The sequence below is a fragment of the Rhynchophorus ferrugineus genome, unplaced genomic scaffold, assembly GCF_030347505.1.
Source record: "Rhynchophorus ferrugineus isolate W39M unplaced genomic scaffold, kcgeb_rfMv2 rfM2, whole genome shotgun sequence".
NCBI lineage: Eukaryota > Metazoa > Arthropoda > Insecta > Coleoptera > Curculionidae > Rhynchophorus > Rhynchophorus ferrugineus.
Window position 1 is genome coordinate 12073190 of NW_027472581.1, and position 17711 is coordinate 12090900.

General features: G+C 34.8%; 1 protein-coding gene across 1 annotated transcript in view; it reads right to left on the reverse strand.

Moving 5' to 3' along the window:
- The window catches only part of LOC143190797 (uncharacterized), a 42605-nt gene that overhangs the window by 971 nt on the left and 23923 nt on the right, over positions 1 to 17711 (reverse strand). The window contains exons 10-15 of the mRNA XM_076395366.1: positions 16752 to 16917; positions 12475 to 12756; positions 9338 to 9569; positions 6576 to 6710; positions 1201 to 1410; positions 1067 to 1146 (exon numbers count right to left, since the gene is read on the reverse strand). Of these exons, the coding sequence (XP_076251481.1) occupies positions 1067 to 1146; positions 1201 to 1410; positions 6576 to 6710; positions 9338 to 9569; positions 12475 to 12756; positions 16752 to 16917 (1105 nt within the window). The remainder of the gene's footprint in view (positions 1 to 1066; positions 1147 to 1200; positions 1411 to 6575; positions 6711 to 9337; positions 9570 to 12474; positions 12757 to 16751; positions 16918 to 17711) is intronic.

Genomic DNA, 17711 nt, shown 5'->3' on the forward strand with positions numbered 1-17711 from the left:
TTCACTGACTTGTGACACGGTGCATTGTCTTGGTGAAGCAACACTTTCTTTTTCTTCAAATGCGGCCGTTTTTCGGCGATTCTGTCATCCAAACGGTTCAATAACGCTATGTAATAGTCGGTATTGATGGTCCATCCTTATTCAAGGTAGTCAATGAAAATTATTCCATGTGCATCCCAGAATACAGACGCCATAACCTTGCGAGCCGACGGTTGCGTTTTCCCACGCTTTGGAGCGGGTTCATCGTGTGCAGTCCACTCGGACTGTCAATTGGACTTCGGAGTGAAATGATGGAGTCATGTTTCATCCATTGTCACATATCAACGCAAAAACTCGGTTTTATTACGCTTGATCATCTTCAAACACTGCTCCGAAACATCAACTCGTCGTTGTTTTTGGTCGAAAGTGAGCTTGCGCGGCACCCACTTTGCACAGAGCTTCCTCATACCCAAATATTCTTGAATAATATGATGTACACGTTCAGTTGATATCTTTAGAGTGTATGCTATTTCATTCAATTTCAATTTAGGGTCATTCAAAATCATTTTGTGGATTTTTTTAATGTTTTCTCCGATAACAACCTCTTTTGGGTATCCACTGTGTTCACCATCTTCGGTGCACATTTCATCACTTCTAAACTTAGCATACCAATCCTTAATGGTTGATTTTTCTGGGGCAGTGTCCGGAAACTCGCCATCAAGCCAAGTTTTTGCTGCAACTGTATTTTTACCTTCAATAATCAATATTTTATCAACACACAAAATTCTTTTTTATACATTTTTTCACAATAACAAATGATCCGACAGCTGTCAAATTTATACACGCATCTTTTGAGGGTTAAGGCTAACTAAAAAACATATGGATTAATTCTAGTAGCGCCATCTATGTATCAGGCTGGGGACTTTTCAATTGACCTGTTATAGGTGTTATGTCAATGTAAGTTAGTATAATGCAGCATATCTATAAAAATTTTCATAGTAAATGTGATAGTGTCGTGTTGTACGTATAATCGTGCTGTACTCATCGAACGAGAAGCCTTATTGAACAAGTTAGTAATGGCGGAGACCTGGGTATATACAGGAAGTTGTCATAAAAATGATTTTTTCCGAACAGACATCCAAAGTTATGTTCTACAATGTCATCAATCTGCAGAAAGAGCATCATTAAAGTTCCTGTTTTCGATATACGCTAGCAACTGACCTGAACGGTCGGGTAATCGCAAGTATAAGTGATCTTGAATAAGTTAACCTTGTTGCCGTAAAGCATGGATGAATACTTAGATACACGATTGTAATATCCAAATGAGATTACTTGGGGACCATCGTATTTTGCCGTACCATTGATTATGAACGTAATAGAGGATTTAGGACAAACTTCGCCAAAACAGGGTTGATATTCGAAGTATTTCACCTAAAAATTTCCAATGGTAAGCATTTTCCATCTTTTCAACTTAAGTCATTGAAAAAATAGAGATTTAAATTTATAGGCAATTTTGAGGAAATATTTCGGGGCATCTAACATCGAGACGTCACTACTTTGAACTTATTACTTGTTTTAATCGCTGTATTAAGAGTATATCTCGTTTCTACGGTGAGTTTGTATTTAGTATAGTCTATTCAAAGTTTTTTTAGTAATGCGTCATGGATATTTGTGACGTCGAAACATTGCAATGTTGCCACATCAACTCTTGAGTTTTAGTTCAGTTTGGCTTGGACACACGATAAAATTCTAATCTAAATAAAATAATTGAACAATAATATTATCACATACATTTTAACATTTTAGTACATCTAATACATATATTATCGAAGGATTTAAAACTACAATTAAGGATACAGGTATAATAGTTTGTAGGTTAGATCCGTTTTGTTTACATTTAACTCTTTCCCACACCACCCATGAAATAGAGTTTCGTTTTCTTATGTAGTGTATCCCCTGAAGGCCTAATCCACCTATTTACTAAATGTATATCAGAAAATCTTACTGTTCAATTCAATCACTAAACTGTTAATTTCTAATCTGTCTAAAACATGTCCACGATTCCACCATTTATAAATTACTTCCTCTATATGTCTTATCGAGTTCATCCAAACCGAAGGTGTTATGGTTTACAATGCTCCTTCCACATATCTAAACAGTCTATCATGACCAACAAAATCTAATCGATTGCTATTGTAACTTTAACCTTTTTCCATCAATTTTTGTTGCCTTTACATTTTTGTCTTGCCAAGAGTGCTATAATGAACCATTTTGAAATGTTCAAATTTCATCAAGATACACAAATTCAAATAGTTTATCTTCCTTGGTCTTATTTTATGCCTTTAAAAATTGAATTATTTGTAAAGCAATGTCTGGAAGTTCCATTAAACCTCTCCGAGGGTTATCTTTACACCATTTAAACCCTATACCCTGAAAGGATGTCTTACATCCCTTTTATGTATATTTTCAAGAGTGACAATTTTCTCTAACATAATTTTATTAAATTATGTTTATATCGATAAAATAGTTAATATCAAGATAGAGCCAATATCAAGTTGGTCAAGATTCGTCATCTACTTTGTATGTAGACGTATTATACTTCATTTTGTAAGTGATGTTGTTCACAGTAACTACACTAATATTTAGCATTGAATTTATTAATTGAATATTATTAATATTCAATAAAATTGTAGTGTCAATCATCAATAATTACCTCTCGAACGCAAACTATAGGCAAAAGGGGGCCTCCATTATCTCGTCCCTTTTCGAAATATTTTATGAAAGCCGCAGTCAATTTGTGATCCTGACTATCTATTGTTTTCGGCATTTTCAAACGAATTGATATCATATATTACAGAGCAATTTAAAATTTATCAAAATAATCAAAGCCCTAAAATAAGGTTTGTCGGTTTTTAATCTGTAGTAATTATAACTAATATTTTGAATAATTTTGCGTGCGTCTGACAACTAGCCGCCGTCCGTTTGTCAGTCGTATGCAAAATTCTTTAATGCAATAGTGTTAAGAGGTTTTAACTCTTACCTATAAATTATTGTGGCTGTATAATTAACTGTAGTTTTCAGATATACTACAATGTTAAAATAAGTTACATTTGATAACTCAATTATTTTATTTAAATTAGAATTTTCTTGTATGTCAAAGCCATACTGAACTAAAACCCAGAGTTGATGCGGCAACATTGCAATATTTCGACGTCACAAATAGACTAAAGTCGTTAGTATAATGTTAGTCGGTAATAATATATACGGTCGGTATTAGTCTCAATAATATTAAGATAGTTGATATTATTAAAAATTGGGGTAATATTATTCATTTAAGTATTTATTATTTAATTTCTGAAATTACACGAAGGCGCTCATTTTTCTAAAAAATGTTTTGAGTAAATTCTGATATTGATTCTAAATATATTGGCTTAAGGAAAGTTTATAAGTTTACAAGATAGTTTTTTAAAGAAGCATTTTTGAAAAATAATTTAAACCGTTCATCATAAGTCAAGATATTTCATCTCATTCGCCTTTAGGAAATTGTGAAGGGGATGAACATGAGGGCGCTTTAGATAATTTACATTTTATACTAACGGGGCATGTATTACCAGGAATTGAGAAATTGCAACTTGACTCTATACCTTCAATTCCAGATGTTTCAATACGAATAAACAAAATTTTAAAAATTTTGGAAAAAAAAATTAATTGTATTTTTTATTACATCCAATTATAAGCAACTTAGAAAGCCGACGAGTTGAGACTGATTTTAGAGAGGCTAAGCAATATCTTATGCCCCATATACCAATAAAATTGTTTTATTATATTGTCTAGAAAAAGCTTTCAAACCAAGCGAAGCTTATATTGAACATAATTTACCGGACATAGAAGCTGAAAATTCGATGATTGAATTAGTCACGTCGAAAGAGTTAACTAAAATCACCAGGCTACGATTTAATAACAGGAGAATTACTGCAAAAATTGACTTGATCAATACAGCATTTAGATTAAAACATGTCCCAGACATTTGGAAGATGGCGGAAATTATAATGATCCCAAAACCTGGGAAGACACCAAACGAAATAAAATCCTATAGACCTATATCACTGCTGCCAGTAATATCTAAGGTTTTTGAATAACTCCTGTTGAAAAGAATAAAACCGATCATAGAGAGAAAAAACCTAATACCAACACACCAGTTTGGGTTTATTAACAAAAACTCAACAATTGACCAGGTCCACAGAATAACAGATGTTATTGAAAAAGCCTACGAAAGTCAAAAAGTATGCTCAGCTATATTCTTAGATGTAGCACAAGCCTTCGATAAGGTTTGGCATGAAGGCCTTGTTCATAAACTATAGAAAATGCTACCAAAACAACACACCGAACTATTAAAATCATACATTACAACCAGAATGTTTAGAGTCAAGCAAGAAGAAGCTTACTCTACAATAAAAGAAGCTAAAGCAGGTGTACCACAAGGAAGTGTACTGGGACCAATGCTTTATCTACTTTACACTTATGATATACCACAAATGGAAAATATCACGATGGCTACATTTGCTGATGATACTGCGATTATAGCTGTCAGAGACAATAGTGAAGAAGCCTCACGAAAATTACAGAACAGGCAAGTGACAATATAAATAATTGGACCCAAGCTTGGAAAATAAGAATTAATGAAAGTAAATCAGAACATGTGCAGTTCACCTAAAAATCGACCGTACAAGCACCAATAACATTAAATAACACTATCATTCCATACATCAACAACACTAAATATCTCGGAATGAATCTCGATGCAAAACTTCGCTGGAAGGAACATATAAAGAAGAAAAGAAAAGAACTGGAATTGAAATATAGGAAAATGTATTGGCTAGTTGGAAGAAAATTACAATTATCAGTACATAATAAATTGCTATTATATAAGCAAATATTGAAACCTATATGAACATACGGAGTTCAATTATGGGGATGTTCTGCAAAGAGTAACATTAATAAAATACAAATTTTTCAGAATAAAGTCCTGAGAGGTATTGTGGGTGCACCCAAATACTATAGGACTGATTATCTAGATGATGGAGACCTTCAGATTCCCACAGTCAATCAAGAAATCAAGAGAATTGCAAGGGGGTATGAGAAAAGACTCCATTCTCATACTAATATTGAAATATTGCAACTTTTGGATACCACCAGAACAGGTCACAGACTCAAAAGAATCAGACCATCTGATCTTGTGTAGTGAGGTACATATATTAAAAAATTCAGCAGTGACATGTATAAACATTATTTCACCAGAGACTGAGTTAGGGCCGATGGGTCCTCCTAGTTATATACCTAGATTTAAGTTAGCATAAAGACAAATTGTAGGTTAGACGGAAACGACTAGTAACAATATATTAATTAAATAATAAAAAAAAATTATATTGTCAGTAGGTCTTTGAGCTGACGATTTTATTTTATCCCACAATATTGCCTGTGATTATACTTTATGGTCAGTTAAGAAATCAATGCTAAAAAAGCACCTAGTCTTGACTTAATTACTGGAATAATCTTAAAAGAGCTCTCAGAAAAGTGCATCAAATTCTCAAAAAAAAAACTGCAAAAGATTTTGCCCCATACGCACTATCAACTAGTGAAATATCTCACAGACAGATATTTTAATGTGAAACAGGGCGACAAATACACTAACCAACATCCAATATATTCGGATGTTCCGCAGGCAGTATTCTTGGCCCATTGTTGTATCTATTGTATACAGCTGACCTACCGACCTCATGAAACACTACTGATGCAACATATGCTGACGATACGCCCGGTTTTATCATCACACGAGGATCCAATATTAGCAACAAGAAACCTTCAACTTCATCTTAACAAAGTCGAATTGTGCTTAATAAAGTGGCCTATCAAAGAAAATGAGACACAATCTATCCATTTGACATTCACCCTTTGTAGGAGAACTTGCTCCTCAGTAAAAATGAATAATAATAAACTTCCGTAAGCAGACAACGTTAAATATCTGGAAATGCCTTTTGATCGACGTTTGACATCGAAAAAACATATAGTGACGAAACGCAAACAGCTTGGGTTTAACCTAAACTAAATGTATTGGCTGAGCGTAAATCTAAATTATCATTAGATAACAAGGTTTTGCTGTATAAGTCAATAATTGGCCCACTTGGACCTACGGTATATACTGTGAGATACTACTAGCAAATCAAACATAGCTATCCTTCAGAGGTTCCAGAATAGTGTTGCGAGTCATCGTCGATGCCCCATATAACACCATAACGGATTACACCTTATTGGATTTTCTATAGGTCAGGATAGTTGTGTTGTATAACGGAAATCATATAATAGTACTTATTGCCCACGGGCAGATTGTTGAAGTTCTAAGAGATTAATAAAAAATGAAGCTAAATATTTATATTTTTTAAGTATATTTTTCAAAAATATATTGAAAAATAAAGTCTTTTTCACATCAGACTTATATTTATAAGCCGTCCCAAAATATGTTTTGATGATGTTATTCTTTATTTAGATAAAATACTTATTGGATAACGTATTTTAGCACCATTATGTGTCATACTTACTCTCGTAGATTCAGAATGAGCATTATAGTGGGAATGGAAATATACCGTAGAATCGCCAAAATTAAAAGCTTCAAATTCTGCATAAATCTTGCTACCATGTTGAACAATGCCCAAGTCTAACTCACTAGGAATTGCCTACAAAATATATCTTACTATATCATATTTTAATAAAATTTCCTATATATAATTTTATATAAAAAGTTGTATAAAAATTATAGTAGTAGTAAGAGAAGAAACAGTGAAATATCCAGTTCTTTCATCGAGGGTTTATCTGGACTGGACCTACTGTTTTGCGTGGGCTCCGAATCACTGCTCTCGTCATTAAGCCTACTTTGTACTTGCAAAGGACAATCACAAATATTAAACAATCACAAACATATATTTAGGACCACGCCCCAGCAGGATTCGAACCCGCGACTATCGCAACAGCAGGTGGTCCTGTCGCCTTTTCCACTACGCCAACAAGCTGGGTTTCCTTCCCCCTAGACACCAAACGAGTTGGGAGTAGGGAATAAAGAATAACGTGAAAGAATGCAAATGAGACTCCAAGAGTATAAGTTGGTGCAAAATACTATTTTACAGAGGAAAAGACCAAAGACAGCAATCTTAATCTACCAACTGATTATTTGTAAATACAACAACATGATGTAAAGGTCATTAAAAAAATTTGGCTAGAAAATATAAATCATAATTATTAGTTTTTTGTAGACCAGAATTTTTCATCTTTTTTATATCACAAAAATTAGAGCGAATAAGATATTTTCTTTGTCTCATTTGATGGTAAGAACTGGCTCATGCAGTGATAGAAATGTCTACTTTTCTGTTGGGCAGTGTACTCTTCAAATATTGCTCAGCATTATTCAAAATGAAACTATGTTAGTATATCTACCAAATATTAAATAACCTTATCAAACTGTTGAAATTCAATGGTTTTAGCATTTCTCTACATAAAATAATAGTTGTCCATTTAATAGTATTGAATTATTCAGTGTATTCATTAATTATAATCTTTTGTTGTTTGATTTGAGGAAATCTGCTGTCGAAGCCCATCAAATACTTCTAGAAACTCATGGTGATGCTGCTTCGGCATATCAGTTATTGGACAGAAAACAGCTTTACAAACTCGAAAACAGCTTTAAGTTCCAAAGAAATTTAAGATAGTTTGAAGCTAACGAATCAACTGTTCGTAGGCGATGATCAATATATAAAAGCAGGAAACATGTCTAAACACGAATTCAATGGAAATACAATTTCGAACTGTTTTAATGTTGCAGTTTATTTGCTTGAAAGGCAAAAGAAGTGACTGGTAATGAGAAATGGATCATTAGGATAATCCCAACTGTAGTGCATTATGAGCTGTTTCAACTAAACAAATTAAACGATATATTTTTACCAAAAAGATCAGCAATAGTGACTAATAAACATAAAATCATTCTCTTGCTTGATAACGCTCGGCTATACGTTGTAAAAATTGTAAAGTTTTAACACATTCAACGTACTCACCAAACATAGTGCCTTCTGATTACTACGAATACACGGTTTCAAAATGCTGAGAAAGTGTGAAAATAGATCGATGAATATAGCTCTTTCGGTACGGTATTATTCGATATGAAATTTTTCCAATAAATACCTTTTTTGAAAAGTGATGAATATACATGCGGCTAATAACTTTGAATACTATTGCCTTAACGGTGAATCTCATAATATCAACAGCTCAATTAAAAAGTTCCCGGCCTGACACATAGATGGCGCTACTAGAATTAAATCCATATGTTTTTTTAGTTAGCCCTAACTCTCAAAAAGTGCGTGTATAAATTCGACAGCTGTCGGACAATTAGTTTGTGAATTATAGTTCTTTGAGTGAAGCAACTTTTGTTATTGTGAAAAAAAAATGGATGAAACATGGCTCCATCATTTCACCCCGAAGTCCAAGCGACAGTCATCCGAGTGGACTGCACACGATGAAACCGCTCCAAAGCGTGGGAAATCGGCAACAGTTGGCTGGCAAGGTTATGGCGTCTGTATTCTGGAATGCGCATGGAATAGTTTTCATTGACTATTATATTGACTATTATTGACTATTATAAATTATTTATTGACTTGAAAACGGAAGGACCATCAACAGCGACTATTAGATAGCGTTAGTGGACCGTTTGAATGACGAAATTGCCGAAAAACGGCCGAATTTAAAGTGCTGTTTCACCAAGACTATGCACCGTGTGAAAAATCCATGAATTGGGCTTCGAATTACTTCCTCATCCACCGTATTCTCCAGATCTGGCCATCAGCCACTATTTCCTGTTCTCAGATCTGAAAAGAATGCTCGCTGCGAAGAAATTTTCCTCGAATGAAGAGGTGAAGAGACGAAACTGAGGCAGCGTATTTTGAAGCAGAGGACAAATCGTACTAGAAAAATGGTATCGAAAAGTTGGAGGGTCGCTATAATCAGTGTATCCCCCTTGAAGGGTATTATGTTGAATAAAAAAAAACTAATTTTGCTAAAAAAATGTGCTTTACTATGGTAGACCGGGGACTTTTCAATTGACCTGTTATTGTTGTAATATATTTGTTGACGACAAATTAAAAAATGACTCATAAAAGAAGCGAAAGAAGTATTCATCATATTGTTGGATAGTATCGTTTTTTAATATTCTTGAGTATAATAGATTGTTAACATATCTGTCAATGCCACTCGCAGCAGTTAAAACCAACCCAGACCTACCCTATATAATGCCTGAAATTCAAAATGTTGGAAAACTTACGCATAATTCCGAATAAGACCCATTACTGGTTAATTCTACTTCAGTGGTATACGCCTCGCCAACAACGGCACCGTTTGTGTCCATCAAATGTGTTATACATGTAAACTTCTCGGTTTCCTGACAGGCGTTACCTTTAATATACAGATCGACGTACTGTATGTCATTGCCAAATAAGGTGCCCCCTGGTGGTAGTATCATTAACCTGGAGCCGTCGTGGAACTGAAATTTATAACTGTAACACAATAATTATTTTATTGCAAATCTATTGAGAGTCTATTATTAACGGGTGAGGCAAAAGTTCCACTACCATTTTAATTGCTCGCCATCTTGGTAATGTGACGTTTAGTTCAGTTTCGCTTTAACCATTGTATTGTGTAGGCGTCCAAATTTTATTTCGGATAAATAAAGTCACAAGAATGAGCAGAAATAGGGACAACATTTATTGAAAATAATTGTTCCATTATTGCCACTTAAAAAACAAAATCTACAAATAATGTTAGACAAAAAGAAAAACACATTAGAAGCTTCCGGTTAGTCGGAAGATACTCCCAACTTGATCTAAAATCAAAGAGGTTGATTTATAAGACAATTTTAAAGCCAATTTGGACCTATAGGGTGCAAATATGGGGTTACACTAAAAATTTAAATCAACTAGTTATCCAACCCTGTCAAAAGAAGGTTCTTCGATTGATTATCAATGGCTATTGCTAATCAACGAAGAACTACACGATGGCCTGGAAATCAAATGGATTTACGAAGTTATCCAAGATTTCGCTTTGAAACACGAAAGAATTATTACGAAACGAAAGATTACTAAATCATACTAACGTGGAAGTAGTACAACTGCAGGATGTCAGGAGATTGAAGCGAACCAAACCATACGAACTTATATAAAGTGTATACCTTTAGTGTAAACTATAGCTATAAGTTATTATAATTTTATAATTGAGGAATACATATTGATGTATTTTCTCGCATTCGTCTTGCTTGTGAATCAATCCAAGTACAAATGAAAAGTAGTGATAAATTAATTTATAATTAAGATTGTACTAAGCGTATCTAATAAAGATGTTATATAAGAAATTGCATCAAAAATGTTCTAACACAATTTATTATTCACAATTTATCGTTTACATGCGAATTTTCGATAGTACGGTATGACAGCAGACAGGTCTTGTATTGGAAGACAACGGACGTAACGCTGAAAATGTGGTTCTGGTGCGCGAGAGTGTTGAAATGGAAGAGCAAGGGCTAGAGGACATGTGGTTTCAGCAAAATTGGGCCACAGCACACACAGCTCGTTCAACGATTCAATTACTGAACGACGTTTTTCCACGAAGACTAATTTTGCGAATTGGCGATTTAGCTTGGCCAGTCAGATCTCCGGATTTAACAGTGTCAGACTGTCTCTTATGTTTTTTCATAAATCAAATGTTTGTGTGAATAAGTCCCAAACGATTCGATATCCTAAAGACAATATTCATCACGAAAGTGAAGAAATTTAGCCTCAGATGTTGCAGGATGTCATGAAAAATGCCTTAAAAAGAGCCGAAAGTTGCGTAGTGAATCGGGGTCACCATTTAGCCGATATAATTTTTCAATCATAACGATTAAAGAAAATGTAAACACCAAATAAACTTATGCAAACCAAACTTACTTATCTTTTCTTTGAGGGAAGTAATAGGCAATCAAAATGGTAGCGGGACTTTTGCCCCACGGCACATGAAAACTGAAGGGTTTATATGTTCCAAAAGGAATTAGAGGTCAAATTGGCGAAAAAGCGTAAGCTTAGACGACGGTATGGCTCAATAAGCCCTTCTGGCAAAAACCTGCTGGATAGCGCCACAGCAGTTAACAAAGGAAATTCAAGAAATTATATAAGAATTCACTCTGGAAAACGACTAAACATCTTTAGTCTCCCAGTACCCAAGTGCCTTCCTCCATCTGTCAATAGAAAGCCCGATGGGAGATGGGCCTAAAATAATTTTGAAAAAGGAAATATATTTTCAGAATATTTGGAAAAATGATGCCATCGAAACCAAAGAGAAAATATCCAAGCCTCGATCCCAACAATGAATCTGAGATGATTAAAATAGTAATTCCAAAAAAATCACTTTAATTTGAGCTTCTTACGGGAAAGGCGATGCATAAAAAACTTGTAAAAGTAATAATGATTCCAAAACCCGGTAAAAAAATGAAGTGTAATCATACCGCCCATTTCGTTATTGCAAGTTATGACTAAATCATGAGAAATTGATTCTAAAACGCATCAAACCTATTTTCCGACAAAGAAAACGAGACCCCATGCTGATTTGAACAAAGTCACGGTCAAGCAAGCTCTAGGCATAAAGGCCTACTATATAAAATAAAGCCAGCATGTCTAAGCATTTTTACCTACTTCTAAAACCTTAAATATGATGGAATATATTCTGATCTAAACACAAGGAATTGTGATATTCTCACAATATTATATAGTGTAACCGCCACCTTTGCTGATGATATGTTAATATCACCACTATTAGCATTAGCACGGCCCCAAGATCAGCTCTCGATAAAGTTGCCATTTGAATTATGGCGAATGGCGAACTAATTGGACACACATAACATAGTTTATCACAAATAAGAGTATCAGGCCACAACATGTCTTCATTAACCATATGCCAACGCAGCAAAATAACTTGGCACAGATTTGAGCTCAACGTCAAGTCCAGAAAACTGTATAGGTTGCTTCGCCGAAATTTCGACTTGTCATTTACAACAATTTTATTATATATAAGCAAATACTAGTAGACCACTGTGGAGTTCAGCTGTGGAGCTGTGCCAGTGACTTCAATATCCAAGTGATTCAAAGGTTCCCAAATAAATTTCTGGAGTGTATTGATAGTATGCGCCTTAGTATGTACACGTTTGACTTCCATTGTGACTCGGAAAGTGAGGTAATCATGGATACTAGAAGATTTACAGATTCCCATCCAGAACCACGTCCAACCTTCTAAATGTCATCTCAAACGAAAAAAATCAACCGATCTTAACTCTGAACACTAAGTGATTACATTAGTTGTTTGTTGGTATGTTAAGACAGAGAAACACTTTTCGTTAAAAATAAATCGCTTGGAGTAGGCCATGACAGTAAATACCTTAAGCAAAAATCGCATTTGTTCTTTATCGGAATGTTATACTTGAATTCACAACCTTCTTGAATTATTCCGGCTTCTATCTTATTGTTGGTGCCAATTTCCACAGAAGGAGTTTTGGCTTCTCCTGCAATATAAAATATCATCGTGTTCTTTACGTCACCGTTGAGAATTAATTTCCATTCCTCGATGTAGTTCTTTTCTTGGTTGCAATTCGTTTGTAGTTGGATGACTATTATTTCGATTGAGTGAAATTTTCCCACCATTGGCTTCGCTGTAACGTTTCTATATTAACAAGATAGAGAACCATACATTATTGACAATAATTATATAGGTCTGCAAAACACATCCTAAGATTTGTTTAGGTTTTGTGACGTAATATTTATGTGTTGTCTGACGACACGTTTCTTGACAGTTTGGGTAACTATGTGAAACGAGTCATTACATTAAAATAAAAAAGAAAAGGCTTGAAATATTCTATCGTTTACACGTTTACCGGGTATATAACATCCACAAATGTAATAAAAACACTTTGAATCGTATCTGCAGTGTTGTCCCTGATCTGAAGCACAAGAACAAGTTCCAGATGATATCATATCATCCAGATGATATCGAATTCGAAAACTAGAACTAATCTTCGCCCATACTCACAGTCCAAAAGATTTTGTCTTAGTTTGAGTGGCATCAGAATACCATCAAATATTTTTCCTGGTCAGCGTAATCGTTAGACCTCAACATTGAAACGTTATGGGGGGGGGGTCTAAAACTCCAAGCAAAGTATGAGTGAGTAGTGGGACAATTAACATAATTGGGAATGGGACTATTATTCAGACACTCTACGAATCTATTGAGTGAATAATCATAGGTGTCTTAAAAGCAAATGGAGACTCAACACATCATTAATAAATAAAAATATTTTGTATAGTCTATCCAAAGAAGTTCTGAACATACGCCATCAAGATGTTTAATGTATTGCCTGCCGCAATTTGTAAATTCGTTTTAGAATCGGATAATATTTTCCATATCATTTAATTTTAGTTAAAAAGAGACACAATACTGTGTGATAAGTTCGAATATGTAACCGAACTAGCCTGTCAGTCGTCTGGTTGTATTTAAAATTCTTCAAAACATTAGTGATAGGAGGTTATAAACCGACAAACGTTATTTTAAAGCTTTGCTTGTTTTTCAAAAATTTCAAATCACTGCTTATTATTACTCTGATTGAAAATTACGAAGCCAGAGAGAATAGATTGCGTCCCCCCCTTGCCGGTAAAATTCGTTAGGGAAGTAAGAATTTTTACTATTAAATATTATTTTCTGCGATTTTTATTGAAAATATTTTTTAGCGTGTTGCAGCTGCACTGAATATTATTATGGACATGGTCACTGAAATATCTCAAAAAAATATGAAATGTGTAAAAACCGTGAGTAGTTTTTCAAGACACCGTGTCTCACGGTTTTTCAATTCTAATTTTTCAATCCTTTTGGAAAAATATTTGATCATTTTTTCCTGCCTGTCCAGCTTTCCTATTAGTTTAAGTAGCAATTCGTTGCTTTATCTTCCTTTGTGTGGTTATTTTGACTGATACTTTGGGCATAAGTTATATTTTTTCAGTTTTTTGCATAAGTTATTTAATTTTGTTATATTTTTTCGGTTGTTTCTCTTCACTCATTGTTTCCTAAGGTTTAACTTGAGCTACTCTATTTCTCCTCTCTTGTAGTATTTTAGCAACTACACATCATCTGCAACTTGCCGGATGCATTTCATTATAGTTTGCACATTTCGGCTTAGCTTCTCGGAAAACCAAAAATAGTTTTTTCGTCCGTATCACGATCAAAAGCTAACATAAATAGAGGTAATGACTTCTTGTGGACTAACATTTCTCCTTTGCTATTTTTGGTATTTTATTTTTTTTAAATATTTGTTGCATTTAAGCATTTAAGCCCATTTTGGTTTAGTTCTGCGATAATATTTTCACTTTTAGCTGTTGATGGAAGCCCTCTTGCCATACATTTAATGTCTCTGGTTTGTTTGTCTACATAAGGGTGCCATTGCAGTTTCAGCAACTCTAGATAATCTATTATTATTGTGAATGTTGTACGACATTCGGCGTTCAATTTTATTTGCCCATTGTTTAGTACCGTTCCTTTGAATACTATATAGTTGGACCTCAGTGTTTCGTAAAGCAAGTCAAAGTCTGTAACATTACTTACGGTAATTGGGGGTGGCCTGGGCATTCTCATTTCTTTATTTTGTTCATTGTTTTGTTTTATTTTTAAATGCTGCGGTGAAGACCCTGGGGAATTACTTGCTTTTCTTTTTTATTTTTAATCGTTATCCAGCCTATTTCTTTCTGCAATTCTTCTTCATCTGTTTCATATGTTAGAATTGGACTGCTTTTGTTGGCTTGGTGGTTTATCGTTGTGCCTTGCCCTCAGAGATTTGTTTATTTAGTTGTAGCTGGAGAGCATTTATTTATTTTTGCATATTGGCTAATGCTATTCTCAAGACTCTCCTGCGCCGACTTTTTGTTCATCCACGCATTGTAGAGTGCCTGTTCGTTCTGGGTTCTAAACGTTGTTCGTTGTGTTCTCTAGATTCAAAACTGCAATATGTGATACGCCTGATGTTGATATTTCCATTTTATCTGTTTATTATGCATGTGTTCTTCTCCATATTTTTTACGTATTGTTGAAACAACACTGTTATTTTTATGTTTCAAATTATCCTACGTTGGATTTGTGGTCCAGATGACTTGAGTTTTCAACCCTTAACGTTTTATGACATTTTGCATTTGTTTTCTACTGTACTGACATTTTTGCCGATCGCATTTTCACTTTTTCACCAGTCTTTAAAATGTTATTGTTAGACTTTTTTTAAAAATCGCATTTGTGACACAGATGTTGCACTTTTGTTTCGTTTCACTGGCCGTCTCTCCGAACACGTGCTTACTCTGTGAAAGTCAAACGTCGACTATGCTCTCTAATGAAAGTAAAATATATTACTTGGATATACATTTGTTAATTGGATAGATTAGGCCTACAGAGGATACAACTACAAACGCCCCTAGAACCCTAACTCATAGGTAATATTTAATGGAGTTCAATGTAAATAAAAGGTCAATTGAAAAGTCCCCGCCTACCACAGTAAAACAAATTTTTTTGGCAAAATTAGTTTTTTTATTCAACATAATTCCCTTCATGGGTGATTGATTATAGCGACCCTCCAACTGTTCGATGCCATTTTTTTAGTACGATTCCCAGCGAGCACTCTTTTGAGATATGAGAGCAGGAAATAGTCGCTAGGGGCAAGATCTGGAGAATACGGTGGATGAGGAAGCAATTCGAAGCCCAATTCATGGATTTTTGCCATAGTTTTCACTGTTTTGTGATACGGTGCATTGTCTTGGTAAAACAGCACTTTATTTTTCTTCAAATGCGGCCGTTTTTCGGCGATTTCGTCCTTCAGACTGTCCAATAACATTATGTTATAGTCGCTGTTGATGGTCCTTCCATCCCAAAATACAGACGCCATAACCTTGGCAGCCGACTGTTGCGTTTTCCCACGCTTTGGAGCGGGTTCATTGTGTGCAGTCCACTCGAATGACCGTCGATTGGACTTCGGAGTGAAATGATGGAGCCATGTTTCATTCATTGCCATATATAGACGTAAAAACTCGGGTTTATTACCCTTGACCATCTTCAAACGCTGCTCCGAATCATCAGCTCGTCGTTGTTTTTTGGTCAAAAGTGAGCTCTCGCAACACCCACTTTGCACAGAGATTTCTCATACCCAAATATTCGTGAATTATATGATGTACACTTTCAGTTGATATCTTTAGAGTGTCTGCTATTTCATTAAATTTCAATTTACGGTCATTTAAAATCATTTTGTGGATTTTTTAAAATATTTTCGTTGGTAACAACCCCTTTTGGGCTTCCACTGTGTTCACCGTCTTCGGTGTTCATTTCATCACATCTAAACCTAGCTGAGCATCTAATCTAAACTAAGCATCAAGCCAAGTTTTTGCTTCAACTGTATTTTTTCCCTTCAAAAAGCAATATTTTATCAACACGCGAAACACCTTTTATCGATTTTTTCACAATAATAATGATCCGACAGCTGTCAAATCTATACACGCATCTTTTGAGGGATAGGGCTAACTAAAAAACATATGAATATAATTTTAGTAGCGCCATCTATGTATCAGGCCGGGGATTTTTCAATTGACCTGTTATAAAAAATGATAGAAGGAATTGAAAAAAAAACATCAAATTACGTTCTGAAGGGTGGCTCCAATTTGTACATGACCGGCAGATGCGTCCGGTTAACCAACTTAAGCGTGGCTGTGGCAGTTTCGCCGGGCAGGCAAGAAGGTAAAACGATATTTTCCGGTGCGAGTTCGGCCGGGGCTATCCACCCTTCGTTTTCCAGGAAAGAATGACCTAAAAGTAAACGGCCTGTGAATGAAACTCGCCGCTCCGACCGCGAAAACCAAAACCGCACAGAGCATGAACAAAGCGGTAAAGCTGGGATATCTGCTATTTAATATCTGATAGTTGTCGGTAATCTGATTTCATGGGTGACGCTTGACATGTTTTAGTCGGGTTTGGTTTACAGGATTGACTCATATCAGTGATTTTAAATTATCTGCTTGTATAGAAGTTTAAGAATATATTTACTCTTAAAATTTTTATTTCAATTACAGTCACTATCAACGAATCGATTTTGAGCAATAACATTTCAAACTTTGGATTGCAAAAATGATAGTTAGGGAACATAGAAAAAATAGAAATTTCACGGTATAGGCGACCTTGGGGAAATGTTTTGTTTAGTTTAACCAACGGTAGCGCTGCGATCGCAAATTGTGATTGGCTAGTTTAAATTCCTGGTGCCGCCACTAACATGAAACGTAATTGGTCGATCAAATTGTGTGAAGTCAGCATTTTCTATGGGCGTCCATTTTTAAGTTTGTTGTTTGTAGGTTTTGGTTTTTGTTTAGATCAAGAAATTTTCGTTTTACGTTGTGCATATTTTCTATTTTACATTAATTATTATGGAGTAATAATATAAAAATTGATGACAATGCGTCAGTGTAGTAAAAGATGTAGTGTACCATTTAAACCGTTTCCCAAAGAATGATCTCGCTCCTTTCCAAAAATGGGTTGATCAAATAAATAGTAGTAAGTTACCTGGATAAACCACAATGCAAATATATCAACGTCATGGTGTTTGTTAT